Here is a 15,232-nt window from a genome sequence, read left to right on the forward strand (position 1 = left end):
GCATCAAGACTAGACCTGGTATTTAATAAGGAGCCAGAAATAATAGAAAATCTTAAAATAGATTGTCCAATAGCGAAGAGTGACCATGTGGTTGTGGAATTTGAAGTATCAGAAAAGAGAACGATTGACCGAAGAGGATCACAAAATTGGGAGAAGCAACAACTGTGAGGCAGATTTTGTTAGCATGAGAACTTTTTTTGAAAATGCAAATTGGAGTGGGCTGTACAAAGCGAAGAAAACACAGGATAAGTGGGAGGAGTTTTTAAAGATATACAAGGAAGCCAAAAATAGATACATATGTCCCCAAGGTAACCAAAAGGGATGCTGGTAAAAAGGAGTGGCTTAACAAAACAAGCAAGGCAGCTAGAAAGAGAAAAGAGGAAGCTTGGAAAAGATGGAGGAGACGAAGAAGAATAAACTCGTGGAATGATTTCAAACAAGCAAGGAATGAATATACAGATTAGAAGAGAAGAAAAAAGGAAATATGAAAGGTATAATTGACAAGTGCAAAGACCAACCCAAACTATTCTGTAGACATATGAACAGCAAATTAAAGAATAGAGAAACAATTGATAAACTGAAAATGGATGAAACTACATATGACGACCCAGCAGAGATGGCTGAGGTGATGAATAACAGCTTCCATAGAGTTTTCACACAAAAAAGGAGATTTTGTACAACCAACAGGGCCAGGAAAGAGGAAGGGTTATGCAGGAGATACAGTTAACGGTGCAGAAGGTCAAGGAAAGTTTGAACAAGCTGGATATAAAAAAGGCGACGGGGCCGGATGGAGTATCAGGGTGGATCTTGAAAGAATGTAGTGAGCAACTTGCAGAGAAACTGCACTCCATAATGAGCACCTCCCTGAGTGAAGGAAAGGTACCACAAGATTGGAAGAGAGCAAACATAGTACTGATTTCTAAGGGAGGCAAGAGAGAGGACCCATTAAATTACAGACCGGTATCACTCACTAGTGTGGTTGCGAAGATATGTAAGAGGCTGGTTAAGAACAGGTGGTCCGGTTTCTTAGAAAGAGAGAAAATTATCTCGGATTGCCAGTTTGGATTCAGGAGAGGGAGATCTTGCGTCACCAACTTGTTGTGTTATTACTCAAGGGTGACAGATTTAATACAAGAGAGAGAAGGCTGGGCAGATGGAGTGTACTTGGATTTGAAAAAGGTATTTGACAAAGTACCGCACAGAAGACCAGTTTGGAAAATTAAAAATAGGGGTGGAGTGGATGATGGACTGATTAAGTGGCTGGAGGACTTCCTAACTAACACGGAAATGAGGACGATAATCAGGGACAGGGTTTCCAACTGGTGCCCTGTGATGAGTGGAGTCCCACAAGGTTCGGTGTTGGCACCAATAATGTTTGCTGTTTATATAAATGATATAGTGGATGGAGTGTCCAGCTATGTGAGCTTGTTTGCAGTTGATGCAAAGCTACTGAGACGAGTGAGGACATGGAAAGAGGTTGAGGGCGACCTTGTGTAGGAGAGATGTGAAAAAGTTTAGCTCCCCAAACAGAAGCACTGAGCTATGGAATAGACTGGAGGAGGAGGTGGTTTGTGCAAGAAACATCCCCCTCCCCCCGCTGGGCTGCCCCGAGCGCGCCTGGGAGGATAGTCTCGTTGTGAGCGATTAAAGGGTTATGAATATATGTTCCATTCTACACAGTAAAAATTAAAGGAGAGAAAACATGGTTTGGATGGAGGTGTGAGACAGCAGGAAGAAATAGAAAAAAGCCATGAAGGAATTTAAAGAAAAGCCCAAATAAGAACAATAGGGACAAATATAAAAAAGGAAATAAGGAGGGAGGAGGAAGCTGAATTTGAAAGAAGAATAGTTTTTAATGTAAAGAACCAAAAATGTTTTATAAATTCGTAAACGGGAAGTTAAAAAGAAATGAAGTGGAAAGGCTAAAGGAAAAAAATGTAATCTATGAAAAGGACTAAGAAATTGCAAAAATATTAAATAAAACTTTCATAAGTGTTTACGGAGGAAATCGACTTTGACTGGGGTCTCGAAAATTGCAATAAGGGGAAACTGAATCAAGTAAAGGTTGATAAAGGAGAACTGATACAGCTGATGAAAACCTTAGATGGAAGGAAAGCTATGGGACCAGATGGAATCTCAGGACAAGTGCTAAAAGTGTAGAAATGGATTATTGGAGACACTTTATGACATAATAACATGCTCTATAAATACAGGAAAAGTGCCCTTAGAATGGAAGAGAGTGAACAATGTACCAGTTTATAAAAGTGGAGATAAAACTGAATCACTAAATTAAAGACCAGTTTCTTTGACAAGTGTAATGAGCAAGATTTGAGAAAGTATAATAAAAAAACAATGGGTCGAACATTTAGAAAAGGAAAACATGATAAATGAAGGACAGTTTGAATTCAGAAAAGGGAAATTGTGTGTCACTAACTTACTATGTTTCTACTCAAAAGCAATAGATGTGGTGCAAGAGAGAGAAGGGTGGGCTGACTGTGTATATCTCAATGTGAAAAAAGCTTTTGACAAGGTTCCGCGAAAAAGGTTAATCTGGAAACTACAGCCGTGGGAAGGAATGGACGGAAAGGTTATCAAGTGGATGAATAATTACTTAATGGGAAGAGAAATGAGGACAGTGATTAGAGAGAAATCAAATTGGAGGAGAATAGAGAGTGGATTTCCCTAAGGCTCAGTTCTGGCACCAATAATGTTCATAATATATATAAATGATATGCCAAAGGGTATAAAAAGTTATATGAGCCTCTCTGCAGATGATGCAAAGTTAATAAGAAAAGTGAGGGCAGAGGAAGATTGTGAGGAGCTGCAAAAAGACCTGGACATAGTGTATAGATGGAGCCAATTATGGGAGATGGAATTTAATGCAAACAAGTGCCATGTTATGGAAATGGGGAAAAATAAAAACAGACCAAGGAAAACACACAGGATGGGAGAAGAAAACTTAACCCTGTCTTTGCGCGTGGTGCTAGACGCGACTATCCCCTCAGGCGCAGTCGGGCAGCTCAATGGGGGGTCTCTTTCAACCTCTGTATCTAAAAAACTATTCATCACAGCTAAAAACCAAAAACACCATTGGAAAGAGGAGGATCAGATCCACAGGAGTCGGTTACGTATGCCTCTCCTGCGAACGTACAAGCACGTTCAGGGAGTGGTGAATGTGGACACTTACATCAGTGATTGCGTGATGATCACCCATTTTGAGGGAACTGCGGACATCTCTCCTAGAGGTTCTGGCAAGGTAGTATTGCAAACTGCAATATTTACAACTATTTGGTCAAAAAATCAGTCAGGTGATAGGTGAAGCTATGGAAAAATGCTGCTATTTTGGACAAGAACATGCACCAGTTACTCATCCGTAGATTTTCCGCGCTGGGCTGATATGATTTTCCACCAAATTTAGTGGAGAACCCACTCAATTGGCAATTCTGTGTAGTGAGAAATATTGTTGGAACACTCTCATACACGGGAGATTTGAGTGCGGCTGGAGCTCGCAGTGAGCGTTTAGCACCACCAGCAAATACACCTAACGCTCGCTGCGAGTGTTTAGCAACGAAAGGGTTAAAGGTGGTACATGAAGAAAAAGATTTGGGAGTAACGATGCAAGACACACTATCCCCAGAAAAGTACATAAACAAGCTGTTTGGAGAAACCTACAGGATGATGCAAAATATAAGGGTATCATTCCACTTTATGGACAAAGAAATGATGAAGAAAATAATAACAACAATGATAAGACCAAAGCTTGAATATGCTGCAGTTGTGTGGTCACCTCACAAAAAGAAGGATATCAGAGAGTTGGAAAGGATACAGAGAATTGCAACTAAAATGGTCCCAGAACTCTTGAATATGATGTATGAAGACAGACTGAAGGAGATGGACTTGACGACACTGGAACAAAGGAGGGAGAGAGATCTGATCACGCTGTGTAAGTTGGCAAATAAGTTTGATGAGGTGGATAGAGATGATCTCTTCTTAACTGCGAGAATGCAGGGGCTGAGAGGACATAGGAAGAAACTTGATAAAGGAACCTGTTTTGAGTGACTTAAAAAAGTATAGTTTTCCACACTGAAGTGTAAACACATGGAACAGCTTGTGGAAAGAGGTGGAAGAGGCGAACAGAGTATAGTTTTCCACATTGAAGTGTAAACACATGGAACAGCTTGTGGAAAGAGGTGGAAGAGGCGAACAGTGTCCAACAAATGAAGGAAAGGCTGGATGAATGCAGATAAGGAGATGGGACTATTAAAGCTTAGCTCGAGCCCGGTAGACTACAAATAGGTACACACACACACACACACACACATATACAGTCATACCTCAGTTTATGAGTGCCTTAGTTTACTAGTGGGGGGGGGGGGGGGGGCTAAAGGGTGGGGACAAGGGCTATATGGAGGCCGTCAGTGTCAAGCATGCCCGTCCCTCTGAGGAGGGACCACAGACCCTTGCCGGGTGAAGGGGAGGGGAACATGCCAATACCACTGACTATCGGCTGATGTCAGCCTAGCCGACCAAGTTGGTCTTTCAAGATGACTGTGAGGACTGGTGTGATTTTTTGTAGAAGTCGAAGATGTGAACATGGGTTCCCTTTGTTCACTGGAAGACAGAGTGCTCAAAGCAGATAACGATGGGAATAGTCTCAGTTAGGGCTGCCACCTTTGAGCTAAAAAAAAAAAAATAATAATAAGGAATGCAACATCCCACTCTTCAATACAGAACAAATCCATATTTTAAGTAACGGGTGGCAACCCTAAAATTTCTCTAGCCTGCCATGACTGACAGCCACTGCCCACTGCTGGTAGAGGCAGGAGGAAGAGAGGAGAGACATTGTGACGCGTATTTTACACGTATTTCAGGACGATCCTTGACAAACAAAATTTAATGGTCTGGTTTTGTGGTTCACCGAAGAATGTGCTCACTACAGTTTTAAAATACTGAATTTTATCTGCTTAACCATTCAGTATGGAACAAATGGCGTTCCGTATTTTAAGGAAAGGGTGGCAAGGTGGTAACCCTAGTCTCAGTTCGCGTTGTAAACTCGTAGAGATAACACCCGTGCGCTCGTGTCCAATTCCATATGTGCTTTGGTGTGCGATCATAGTGTTTTCAGCACTACAGTGTACGTTCTTTGTGCTTTAACAATATCCCTAAGAAAGATAATTAAACGGGACGGTGCTGCAAAGAAGAAAACAGGAACGCAACAGGAATGGGGTGCGAGCCTCGGCGGCTTGTATGCCCTTCTGGATGCGACTGACTCCCGTTCACCCTCCATCTCGGACGATACGTCGGGTTAGCTTCACATTGGTGGTTGAACGTAGTTCTGGTGCCTCGAGAATAGGGAAACTGCAGCTGCTAAACCCTGTTGCGAGGCCTACACCTTGAGCGTAGTTAGCAGTTGCGGGAGTCTCCGTAACAACCGTAATACATTGATTTGTTTTATATTATCTATCATTGATATTTGTTAGTAAAATTACTTTAATTCTGTATTAAATACCATGTAAAATGATTTCTATATAAATATTATTTTTGATATGGGATGCATTAACCCTTCCGCTCCGGGAGTCCTCTTGGACGGACGCGCATAAAATTTGCCAAAAATCCGGGTGTCCTCTCAGAAGGCATGTGCGTATTTCTACCATTTGATATGCGCGTGTGGGCTTAGTTTGGTATGAGCCCACGCCCAGCATCCCGGAGCATGTGTTGGCATCACCAGTCAGTTGGTCACTAGCAGCTGTGATAGAAAGATGCTATTTTTCACTTTCCGATGTGTCCGAACGTGTGCCTTCCTCCGCCGTGGGGGACGCCGCTTCCTCGCCTCCACCCGCCCGACAGTCCCTGCCCCCCAGAGCTGCCCTAACACCACGCTCTATCCTGGTGAAGCTGCAGGAATATGAAGACCTGTCTCTTCGTGGTGAGTTGGGCGAATTGTCAAGTGATGAAAGTGATTTTCAGAGTGAAGGTGATGATATTCATGACTCTGATGGCGAATTTATGGGATTCACCAGCGAAAATAATAAATAAAGTAACGCTCAAATATTCTCAGTGAAATATAAAAAGAAAACCAAATAAATACGTAAAAACAAGATAAATAGCCTACGTCACACAGGAAAATACTGCAGTAAAATAAATATAATCAAAGTGCCGCTCAAATATTCTCAGTGAAATATATAAAGAAAACTGTCAATAAATACGTAGAAAAGAAATAAATAGCCTACATTGTACTTGGAAAAATAAAAAAAATAAAAAATAATAATAATAAATATAATCAAAGTGCCGTTCAAATATTCTCAGTGAAATATATAAAGAAAAATGTCAATAAATACGTAAAAAATAAATAAATAGCCTACATTGTACTTGAAACACAACGAAATATAAATGTTAAGAAACAGAAGTCTTGGTGGGGTGAAGCAGAGCGGAGTGGAATGGGGAGCGAGGAGCATGGGTTAGACTCTCGCCCGTGTCACAGGCACACACCCGAACGCGGGCTAGTTCTACGGCAATAAAAGTAACCAACTTCTACTCATGATTACTCAGCAATCAGTGGACCATTATGTTTATTTATGTTGCAATTAGAATGTAAACATGACCCTAAATTTTCCCCAAATCCCCAGACACGGGGGTTTCCTTCTGGAAAGATGCCCGGAGCGGGAGGGTTAATGGGATTCCCATTAATTTCAATGGGGAACATATGAACATATGAAGGCAAGGGGTCTGCAAAAAGCCCACTGGCCTATACTTGGGAAATTCATTTTAGTTTATGAGTGTTTTGGTGTGCAAGCAAAATTCCGGAATAAATTAAACACACAAACTGAGGTGTGACTGTATGACGAGTATGGTGAGGTATGATGAGTTTTTGTTGCCTTTGCCTATTAGTAGTTATGTTAACATACACATGTAAATTTAGTTGTTAAGAGCAAGTGAAATACAGCAAAAATATAAACTTCTAATATATTCCAGGCTTTTTATTTTCTACTATATTAAGTTTGCTCCCTAACAGCTTCAAAACTAGCGACTTTTTTCAGTCTTGTTATCGCTAGATGCACGGCCCCACTGTTCTGCATTTCTCAATGATATTCATATCACCTATTTGCTGCACTGTCTCCTTGGTATCACCAAACAATGAATATTTTCTAGTTTTGTTTTCATAATTTTATGCTACCATAAATGAATAAAGATAAAGTATGGTGTACATATTAAATATATTCCTCAGACTGGCAGGTAGAAAATAACAATAGAGTATTCAGTGAAACATGGCACCCTGTGAGCACTCCTCTCTCATTTTCATAAGTGAACAAATTTTTAATTAATCATAAAGGTATATATGTACACTTACTTGAGGGGTTGGAGATGGTGTGAGAGTAGTGCGGTGGGGAATTAGTGGTTGAGAATGCTGTCTGTTAAGGAATTTCAAAACAGTAGTGATGGCATCTCGTTGAGAAGGTGTAACAGACACACTCTTCAACTGAGTCACAAGCTGGTCAGCAGTCACATGCCCACTAGCAACTCCTAGAATAAAGATTTTTTTTCCTTTTATTGAAAGTATCACATTTCAAGTTTTAATTTTTAAAGTCATTATATATATATTCATACATGATATTTATGAAGACTGACTTCATGTATATTGATGTGAAAATCCATTTTACCATTATGTAATTTTTAAGGATTTTCCTAACTACTGCTTTCCTTTTTCAGCATTTTGCATCCTTCATATGGGGTTGCAGTTCCTCCTATGCTGACTCTATTTACTCCAATCATTCAGATTCCATTACTTAAAATTCCTTCACTATTACATCTTCCTTTATGCAATCTATCCATCTTCTTCATGGCCTTCCTCTCTTCCTTCTTCTTGCAACCTCCATAACCAGCACTATGCTCCCCATGTAGATCCTGTTTCTCCTCATCATATCCAGTGATGTCTCTCTCTTCTAGATCTTTAATGGCACTTCTACCATGATTTGTTCAATTCTAATTCTGTTCAATCTTGGCACTCCCATCATTCATCACAGCATTTGCATCTAAGTAACATCAATCTTTTTCTCCTGCCCCTTCTTTATAGGCCATGGTTCAGCTCCATAGGTCAGTGCCAGTTGGACCAGTTTTATACTCTTCCATTTCCTCTTGAAATAATTTTCTGGTCACACAACACACCTGGGGTGGTATGCAGAACACTTCACAAAAGCTCCTCATAAACTCAAAATTCTCCTCATAGTTAGGAGCTAGACTTGTGAGTTATGCAGAGAAACTCACAGGGTGACTCCTAACTGTGAGCTAAGTGATTTATGAGCTAAAACTCATAAGAAGGTGTTTCGCGGTGTATCTTCTGCTACTAATAGCGCTAACGTTTGATTAAAAATACTCATATCACGGTAATATGGATATGGTGGTATGGTGTTATGAATTTAAAGTTAAAAGTATAAATTTTGCTAATGTATTAACTGCAAAAATGAGAATCTCTCAATACATCATACCTCAAAAAGAATATGTGTGGATTTTCTTTGGCTGGCAGCAGACACTGCTGCCCATCTGAGCTCAAAACACCAACAGTCACAAGAAGTCGATAGTCCGTTTCATTCCATCTGTCCACTCGTGAATGTTGATGTGGCATGATGGGATTAACTGGCCAGATTAAGACTAGATAATCACTTCGATATACTAGTGACTGTGCATTAGGGCCACCGAATGCTTCAGATAGTTTAGGGCTTTAGGCGATTATGGCAAACGTGGGAACCTTCGTCCTCCTCCTCTCTCTCCCTCCCTTCCTCCCTCCCTGTTTCTCTTTCTTTCTTTTTTTTTTCCTCTTTTCCATTCTTTCTCTTTCTTATTTCATTCTTTTCTTTCTCTCATTATTTCTTTCTCTTTCTTTCTATCTTCCCCGCTCTTTTTTTTCTCTTCCTGTCTATATATTTTTCATTCTCATTATTTCTTTCTTTCTCTTCATTTCTTTCTTTCTTTCTCTCTTTCTATAAAAAGAAAGTGGTAGGAACTGGTGAGTGAACTTTTAGCTAAATATGTAGTCTGAAATGTCTGAAGTCTGGCTGGTTAGGAGAGGTTTTCATCATTATGATTAGCTCATACGCTTCTTAGGAGTCCTTGTCCACGACTCGTAACGTATCGAGGCACTACGACTACTCATAGTTCATTGTGACCTTTTCTGCATTACATATACGGCTTAAGAACTCCTCTTACAAGGTTTATGAGCTGCATCCAGCTCATAACAGACTTATGATCTTTTCTGCATACCGATCCTGGAGCCTTCCACAAACATCTCCATCCTGATTGTATCTTCCTGCTTACTTTCCAATCCCATTCCCAATTCAAAGTTATGTGGGAGCCCTCCACTTGTTTGGTTCTTTCTTCCAACATGTTAATATTTCCTCCCTGGTCTTGACCATTTAGCCACATATTCTGTCTTCTTTTTGCTGATCTTCAACCCCCTATCCTCCAATGTTTCCCTTCCTTGCTCCTATATTCCTATATTCTTTTCACTCCCTCTTCGGTCTCGTCCACTATCAAAATATAAATAACAACCACTAGGGAGAGAACTGACTCTCTTACCAACAAGCTGCTGTGAGCTGGGACTGAACTTGCAACCTCTCAGTCGCAGGGCAAGCACTAAACCAAGGGAGCCACCCGATACTTTCTTCTCCTATTCATCATTAACTGACACATGTTTACACACACAAAACTTTACAGCCCTCTCTTCCCAGTTATCCATAATAACCTGGAGCCCCACCAAATTTGCCCATTTATACTTCTCTAGAGCCAGTGCAACTCCTTCCTGTCCTTTCCAATTATATATCTTATCCAACCCTGCTGAAATTATGTCCTCTTCCATGTCCTATTACAAGACGATCACATTTCCATCCCCATACTCTTCTATCCATAACCTTAAAAGTGTGTCTATATGACAGCCATCACATCCTATCTCCCTCACTTTTTAAAAGTTTCAAGAATTTCTTTCAACTTTCTTAGGGGAGTAGGCAGCCAGCCAACTGCCACAATGAGTGTAAGATACTCACAGTAAGGTGTGTACAGGGCAATAAGGTGCTGCAAGCCTATATATGTCCTCACAGTCCACCCCCTCTATGTGCCTCAATCATTCTCAAAGAGTAGTTTCTCTAAGGCAAGTGTAGTGGTTAACATGTCTAGCTACAAATCCACACACCTGGGTGTTATCCTGGCTTGGGAAGTTGGGGCACAGCCTGCTCAGTTGATTTTGATGCTTTATATACAACTCGATTATGAAACCAAAAGCTTTACAATCTTCTACTACTATTTGTTAGTTTCTCTAAACATTATCTTCTAATAAATGAACTGAAGTATATAACAATTCACATCTACAGGCACATGACAACTTACTCTGCAGCAAGTTCTGCACATCTGGCCGCAGAAGAGCATCACGTAAGACTTGGTCTTGCGGTTGAGGTGACGGAGTTACACTCATACGTCCTAAGCCTCCCATCAACTGTTTGATTGGGTCAAGTTGCTGTTGCTGCTGCTGCTGCTGCTGTTGCTGCTGCTGTTGCTGCTGCTGTTGCTGCTGTTGCTGCTTTTATTTTAAGACAATGAATTTCAATTTGAATATTTTTAATATTCTTTACTAAATGGTAAGATTAAATACCATAAACTAACAAATAAGGCAATCACTAATGGAGTACTTTGTTGATTACTCTGCAAACACAAGTTCCATTTTAAAATTTTATACCATCTCACTAAGGATTAATCTTCATTCTATCACTAAATAATTACCGTATTTGATGGCTTTTAAGACGCACTTTTTTTCCAAAAATAAATAAATAAATAAATAAATATAAAAAAATAAATAAATAAAATTAAAAAAAAAATCCCTGAAAATCACCCTGCGTCTTATAAGGTCAAGGTTCAGCTTTGGGTCACTGGCTAGTGAAGCTTTAGTGCAGCAATGGCACTTAAATTAAACTGCAAACCTCTCCACAAACGCAGACAAGGTGGCGATCGCTTTTACAGCAACAACGGCAACTCTTTTCTAAAGTAACAACGTCTAAAAGTAGTACTTACCACTACTTCATATAAAATGACACCGGTCAGAAAGAATATTAAGTGACTTAATGCTTGTACCTAAACAAACTAGTGGACGGATGTACACCAAACCTGACAACATGCACAAGACACGCTATGTTTCCTTAGTAGACAGGGATCATTGAGGTAAGACAGACCTTCTTCATAACACTGTTTAACTTTGATTAATGAACACAAACAATATATAGATAATACTGACGAGATATTGAGAAGATTGGTTATTATTAGATATTTACAAGTGCCTGTTTCTCCATTTTGCACTTATCTTTTAACATTCTTACTTTACATATGTGTTCAACAAACATTGAAGCACATTCAAGTTTGAAATTTCACACTTCCTTATGTTTTAAAAATGTACTAGAATATTACAACAACTAGACTTATGATGAAGAGTAATAATAAAGAAATATGATGCACAAACTTTATACCCGTTACCCCTGTGAATGTTGATGTCTCTGCCATGTTTGTTTACATCTCAATTCTGGTAGGTCCCAGCAAATATTAATGGTTTTAAATGTAAAGTATTGGGATTTGATAAGGATCTGAATACATGTGAAACTTTAATAACGACCTGATAGTGGGGAGGGCTACAAATGTCGGGCGAAAAATCTCCACCTGCCACTCGTGGTTCAAACGCGTTTATTATATTTTTTTTCAATTGCCTGCTGAGATTGGGGGTGCGTCTTATAAGCCACCAAATACGGTATGTCTGTGCTGTTTATCTCTCACCTCAATCTACTAACTCTAATATCTTTGACATTTGAATTCAAAGTGGAGCACATCTTGTCACACACTGTTGAAATCTCAATCTCAGATTTGGCTTTCATCCTTTTTCACTGACCAGTCTCGTGAACAAGCTATCACACCCATATCACTGACTGCCGTGGAGACACTCCCATCACTCTAGGCCTCTTTCGAACTTCTGACCCCTCAGTTTATTCTGCTACATTATACACATCCCCCATATTTGCGGGGGGTTAAGGGACACAGAACCCAGCGAAAGGGAATTTCCGCAAATGTTTGGCATGCCCACCAACAAAGCCTCTAGACCCACAAAAAAGCATTGAGCAATTTTACACACACTGCAACTAATAAAGCATTTTGGTTACCTGAAAGTAGCATAAAATATTATATATGCCATCATTCATTAGCTATACAAAATAAAAACTGTACTTTAATTTACATAGTTTTCATGAATACAGTAATCCCTCCCATATACGAACTAAATGGGCCAAAGGGTGTTTGGATATGGGGAGTATTTGGTTATGCGAGGTAAAGGTACTGCTGGATTTATAATGAACATGATAGAATGCCCACAGTATCTCATGATTAAAAAGGGTAAAGAAATAACATCAACTTACCTGCTGCAAAATATGATGCTGTCTCTTTTGTTGCTGCTGTTGTTGTTGTTGTTGTTGAACCTGAAGCAGTTTCATTAAAACATCTTGCGATGGTGTCCCCTGAGTTCCTAGTTGAGGCAGGGTAGGTGGAGGCTGATAACGAGCTACCATACTTGGAGGAGGTACATTAAAGTTAGGTATAGATGGAGGGGGTACGTTGCAGGACTGTTGATGGGACAGGGGATGACCCTGTGGTTGCTGTCCAGAATTTGAAGAGCTCCCTTTCATTAACACTGAAAAAAAAGTTTTAGGTGGAGAGTGTTACAAATGCCAGAGTGTAAACAAAATTTGTATAGTTGAAAGTGTATTTCCTCATAACAAACAACACTACATTGTGGGGTGATGTTCTATGTTAGTATAACCTACATGTAAAGTATAAGAAACTAGATGTAGCCCAAACTTCAGAAGAAAATCAATGACAGTGTTTACATTTTAATTATGTACTGTATTTTTTAGTGTATAAGAGTTTCCCTTCCACCCAAAAACAGGGATTTCAATAACCTACTGCACTTGATACACACCAGGTGATTTTTTTTCTATGCCCTCCCTCCATCCTATCAGTCTTATGTAAACTAATGTCATGAACCATTCCATTCAAGTCCAATGCCTGACTCATCAGGCTGTAGTGTGGACAGACACCACAACTGTCATCACTGGAAGCACATTAACTTAGCCAAATGAGATGCAATTCTAAACTTGGAGATATTCCAGTGCATGAAAATTGCGACGTAAGCTTTACAGGCCACTACTTACTAGCAATGAGATCATTTTCTGTAGGAGCATTTGGAACAGCTGGTTGAACTGACATGGGGGATGGCTTCATCACTCCCCCATCCTTTATCCCACCATTCAGTAACTGAAAGGAAGCAAGCATCTGTTTAGTCATACATCTCCGTATAAAAGGAGATCTGCTTTGAATTTATTCTTTTAAGGTATATTTCAAAATGTAAAACACGCATAGCAACATCAACCAGCACAATTAATTTCTCAACCAAAATACTTCACTATAAATTTGAATAAGTACTATGATAAATTACTTAACATAATGGCACCTTGCATACATTATAGGATATTATTTTTTTATGCAAAGCAGACCATTCAAGATGCATAGAATTAGCAAAATAAATACCCAACAGCAGTGGTAGAAGAGGAGGCAAAGCAGTTTACCTTATTCAGCACCTCCTTGGTTGAAGTACTGGGTGAAGGTTTGACTGTGCCCTGAGAAGTAACCTGTGAGAGCTGAAAGGACATTCATCCATCACAGTATCTGACACTAAAGCACTACAATAAGGCTGACAGTGAGTTACATCACAACATCTGCCAATCAAACTTAAAAGTTCTACTGGCATAAAAGTAAAAACACAAACTATTTTGACCATGGTATAAGACATTATAAGATAACTAACTTCACTAATTGTAGCTACTCAAACTCTATTTGAAAAATGTTTCAGGTGAATTGCAAAATTGGTGATATTTTTTTCAAGAGAAAAATTATAAGCTTAAGTTAAAGAATAGCCAATGTTTATGTACGCTTAAATGAATATATACATACAGTAATACCTTGGTTTACGAGTGGCTTAGTTAACGAGCGTTTTGATTTACGAGCAAAACAAAATTAGTAAAAATGCTTTGGTTTACAAGCGGTGACTTGGTGTACAAGCATCCTGTTTGTACAACTCAATGACGTGACCATGGATTCCCTTTGTTCGCCGTAAAACGAGAGCACTCAGAGAGGAAAACAATGGGAATGGGGTCTCAAGCTGGTGTCACACTGGGCCTTTTTCCTCCATCCGCACTGAAATAAAACAACTCCAACTTTTCTGGGTGTGCATCACACACGACCACGGTCAGCCAGTATCCACAACGTAAACAAACCAGTTGCCCTGTATCCACATGGTGCTGTTTGAAAAAGTAGGAGCTGTTGTAGCTTGTACTGCTGTTATTCAAATTATGGACTTGTTGCTACAGTTGAATGGAAGGAAGAAGCAGTTGTGTGTGCAAACATGGCTTCAAAGACAGAAGGACAGGAGTGTTTACGCAAACTAACAACTTGGGTGTATGGGCAACCATGGTTTTTACTAGCTCCAACGGTTGGAGGCAAGCGCCCAGTGTGACACCACCTTCAGTTCGCGTTGTACACTAGCAGAAATTGAAAACCGTCGACATCTTGCGCTTGGCCACCCATCCAGGCAGCCAAGCACACGCGTGTAGACAGCCCTGGTCGTGCGCTGGGCCCGGCCCCAAACAGCTGACGGGCAGCTGATGACGGTGATGGCGATGACGAGCATCGGTGTCGAGGCCCCCGCATCGGCGGCACTCGAACAGCATCCTCATCAGGGCCCGCACGTGTGTGGCTGTGTTTATTATTGGTTTGGGCTTCTCAATTTGCCAATTCCCATCCTCCACATGTTGCACGGGACCCCTTTCCTTTCTACCATCTCTTCTTTTTGAAAAAGAAGAGATGGAAGAAAAAAAAAGAAGTCCCGCACAACATGTGGAAAACAAGAATTAGCAAATTGAGGAGCCAGGGCCCACAATAAACACAGCCACACACACAGCCCCAACAAAAGCACCACCCGGGCGGCACTGATGCGGGGGTCATGCCGCCGATACCCATCATTACCACCACCATCATCAGCCACCCGTCAGCTACTCAAGCCCGGTGTGCGGCCGGGGCCGCTAGCAGACTTGTACCAGGCCGCCCGGATCATAAAAAAAAATAAATAAATAAATAAATAAAAATAAATTTGTTCCGAGCT

The 15,232-nt window shown here is 40.3% G+C and overlaps 1 protein-coding gene across 9 annotated transcripts in view; it reads right to left on the reverse strand.

Annotated features, from left to right (window-relative positions):
- Nucleotides 1–15,232, reverse strand: part of LOC126997345 (eukaryotic translation initiation factor 4E transporter-like) — a 92,282-nt gene that overhangs the window by 40,052 nt on the left and 36,998 nt on the right. For 7 of the 9 annotated variants that reach the window (XM_050858400.1, XM_050858401.1, XM_050858398.1 and 4 more), the window contains 5 exons: nucleotides 13,641–13,712; nucleotides 13,227–13,329; nucleotides 12,435–12,706; nucleotides 10,375–10,564; nucleotides 7,349–7,521 (listed from right to left, as the gene is read on the reverse strand). In XM_050858400.1, the coding sequence (XP_050714357.1) occupies nucleotides 7,349–7,521; nucleotides 10,375–10,564; nucleotides 12,435–12,706; nucleotides 13,227–13,329; nucleotides 13,641–13,712 (810 nt within the window). The remainder of the gene's footprint in view (nucleotides 1–7,348; nucleotides 7,522–10,374; nucleotides 10,565–12,434; nucleotides 12,707–13,226; nucleotides 13,330–13,640; nucleotides 13,713–15,232) is intronic. The other 2 variants (XM_050858394.1, XM_050858399.1) reach the window with 2 other exon arrangements.

Source organism: Eriocheir sinensis, chromosome 12, assembly GCF_024679095.1.
Source record: "Eriocheir sinensis breed Jianghai 21 chromosome 12, ASM2467909v1, whole genome shotgun sequence".
NCBI lineage: Eukaryota > Metazoa > Arthropoda > Malacostraca > Decapoda > Varunidae > Eriocheir > Eriocheir sinensis.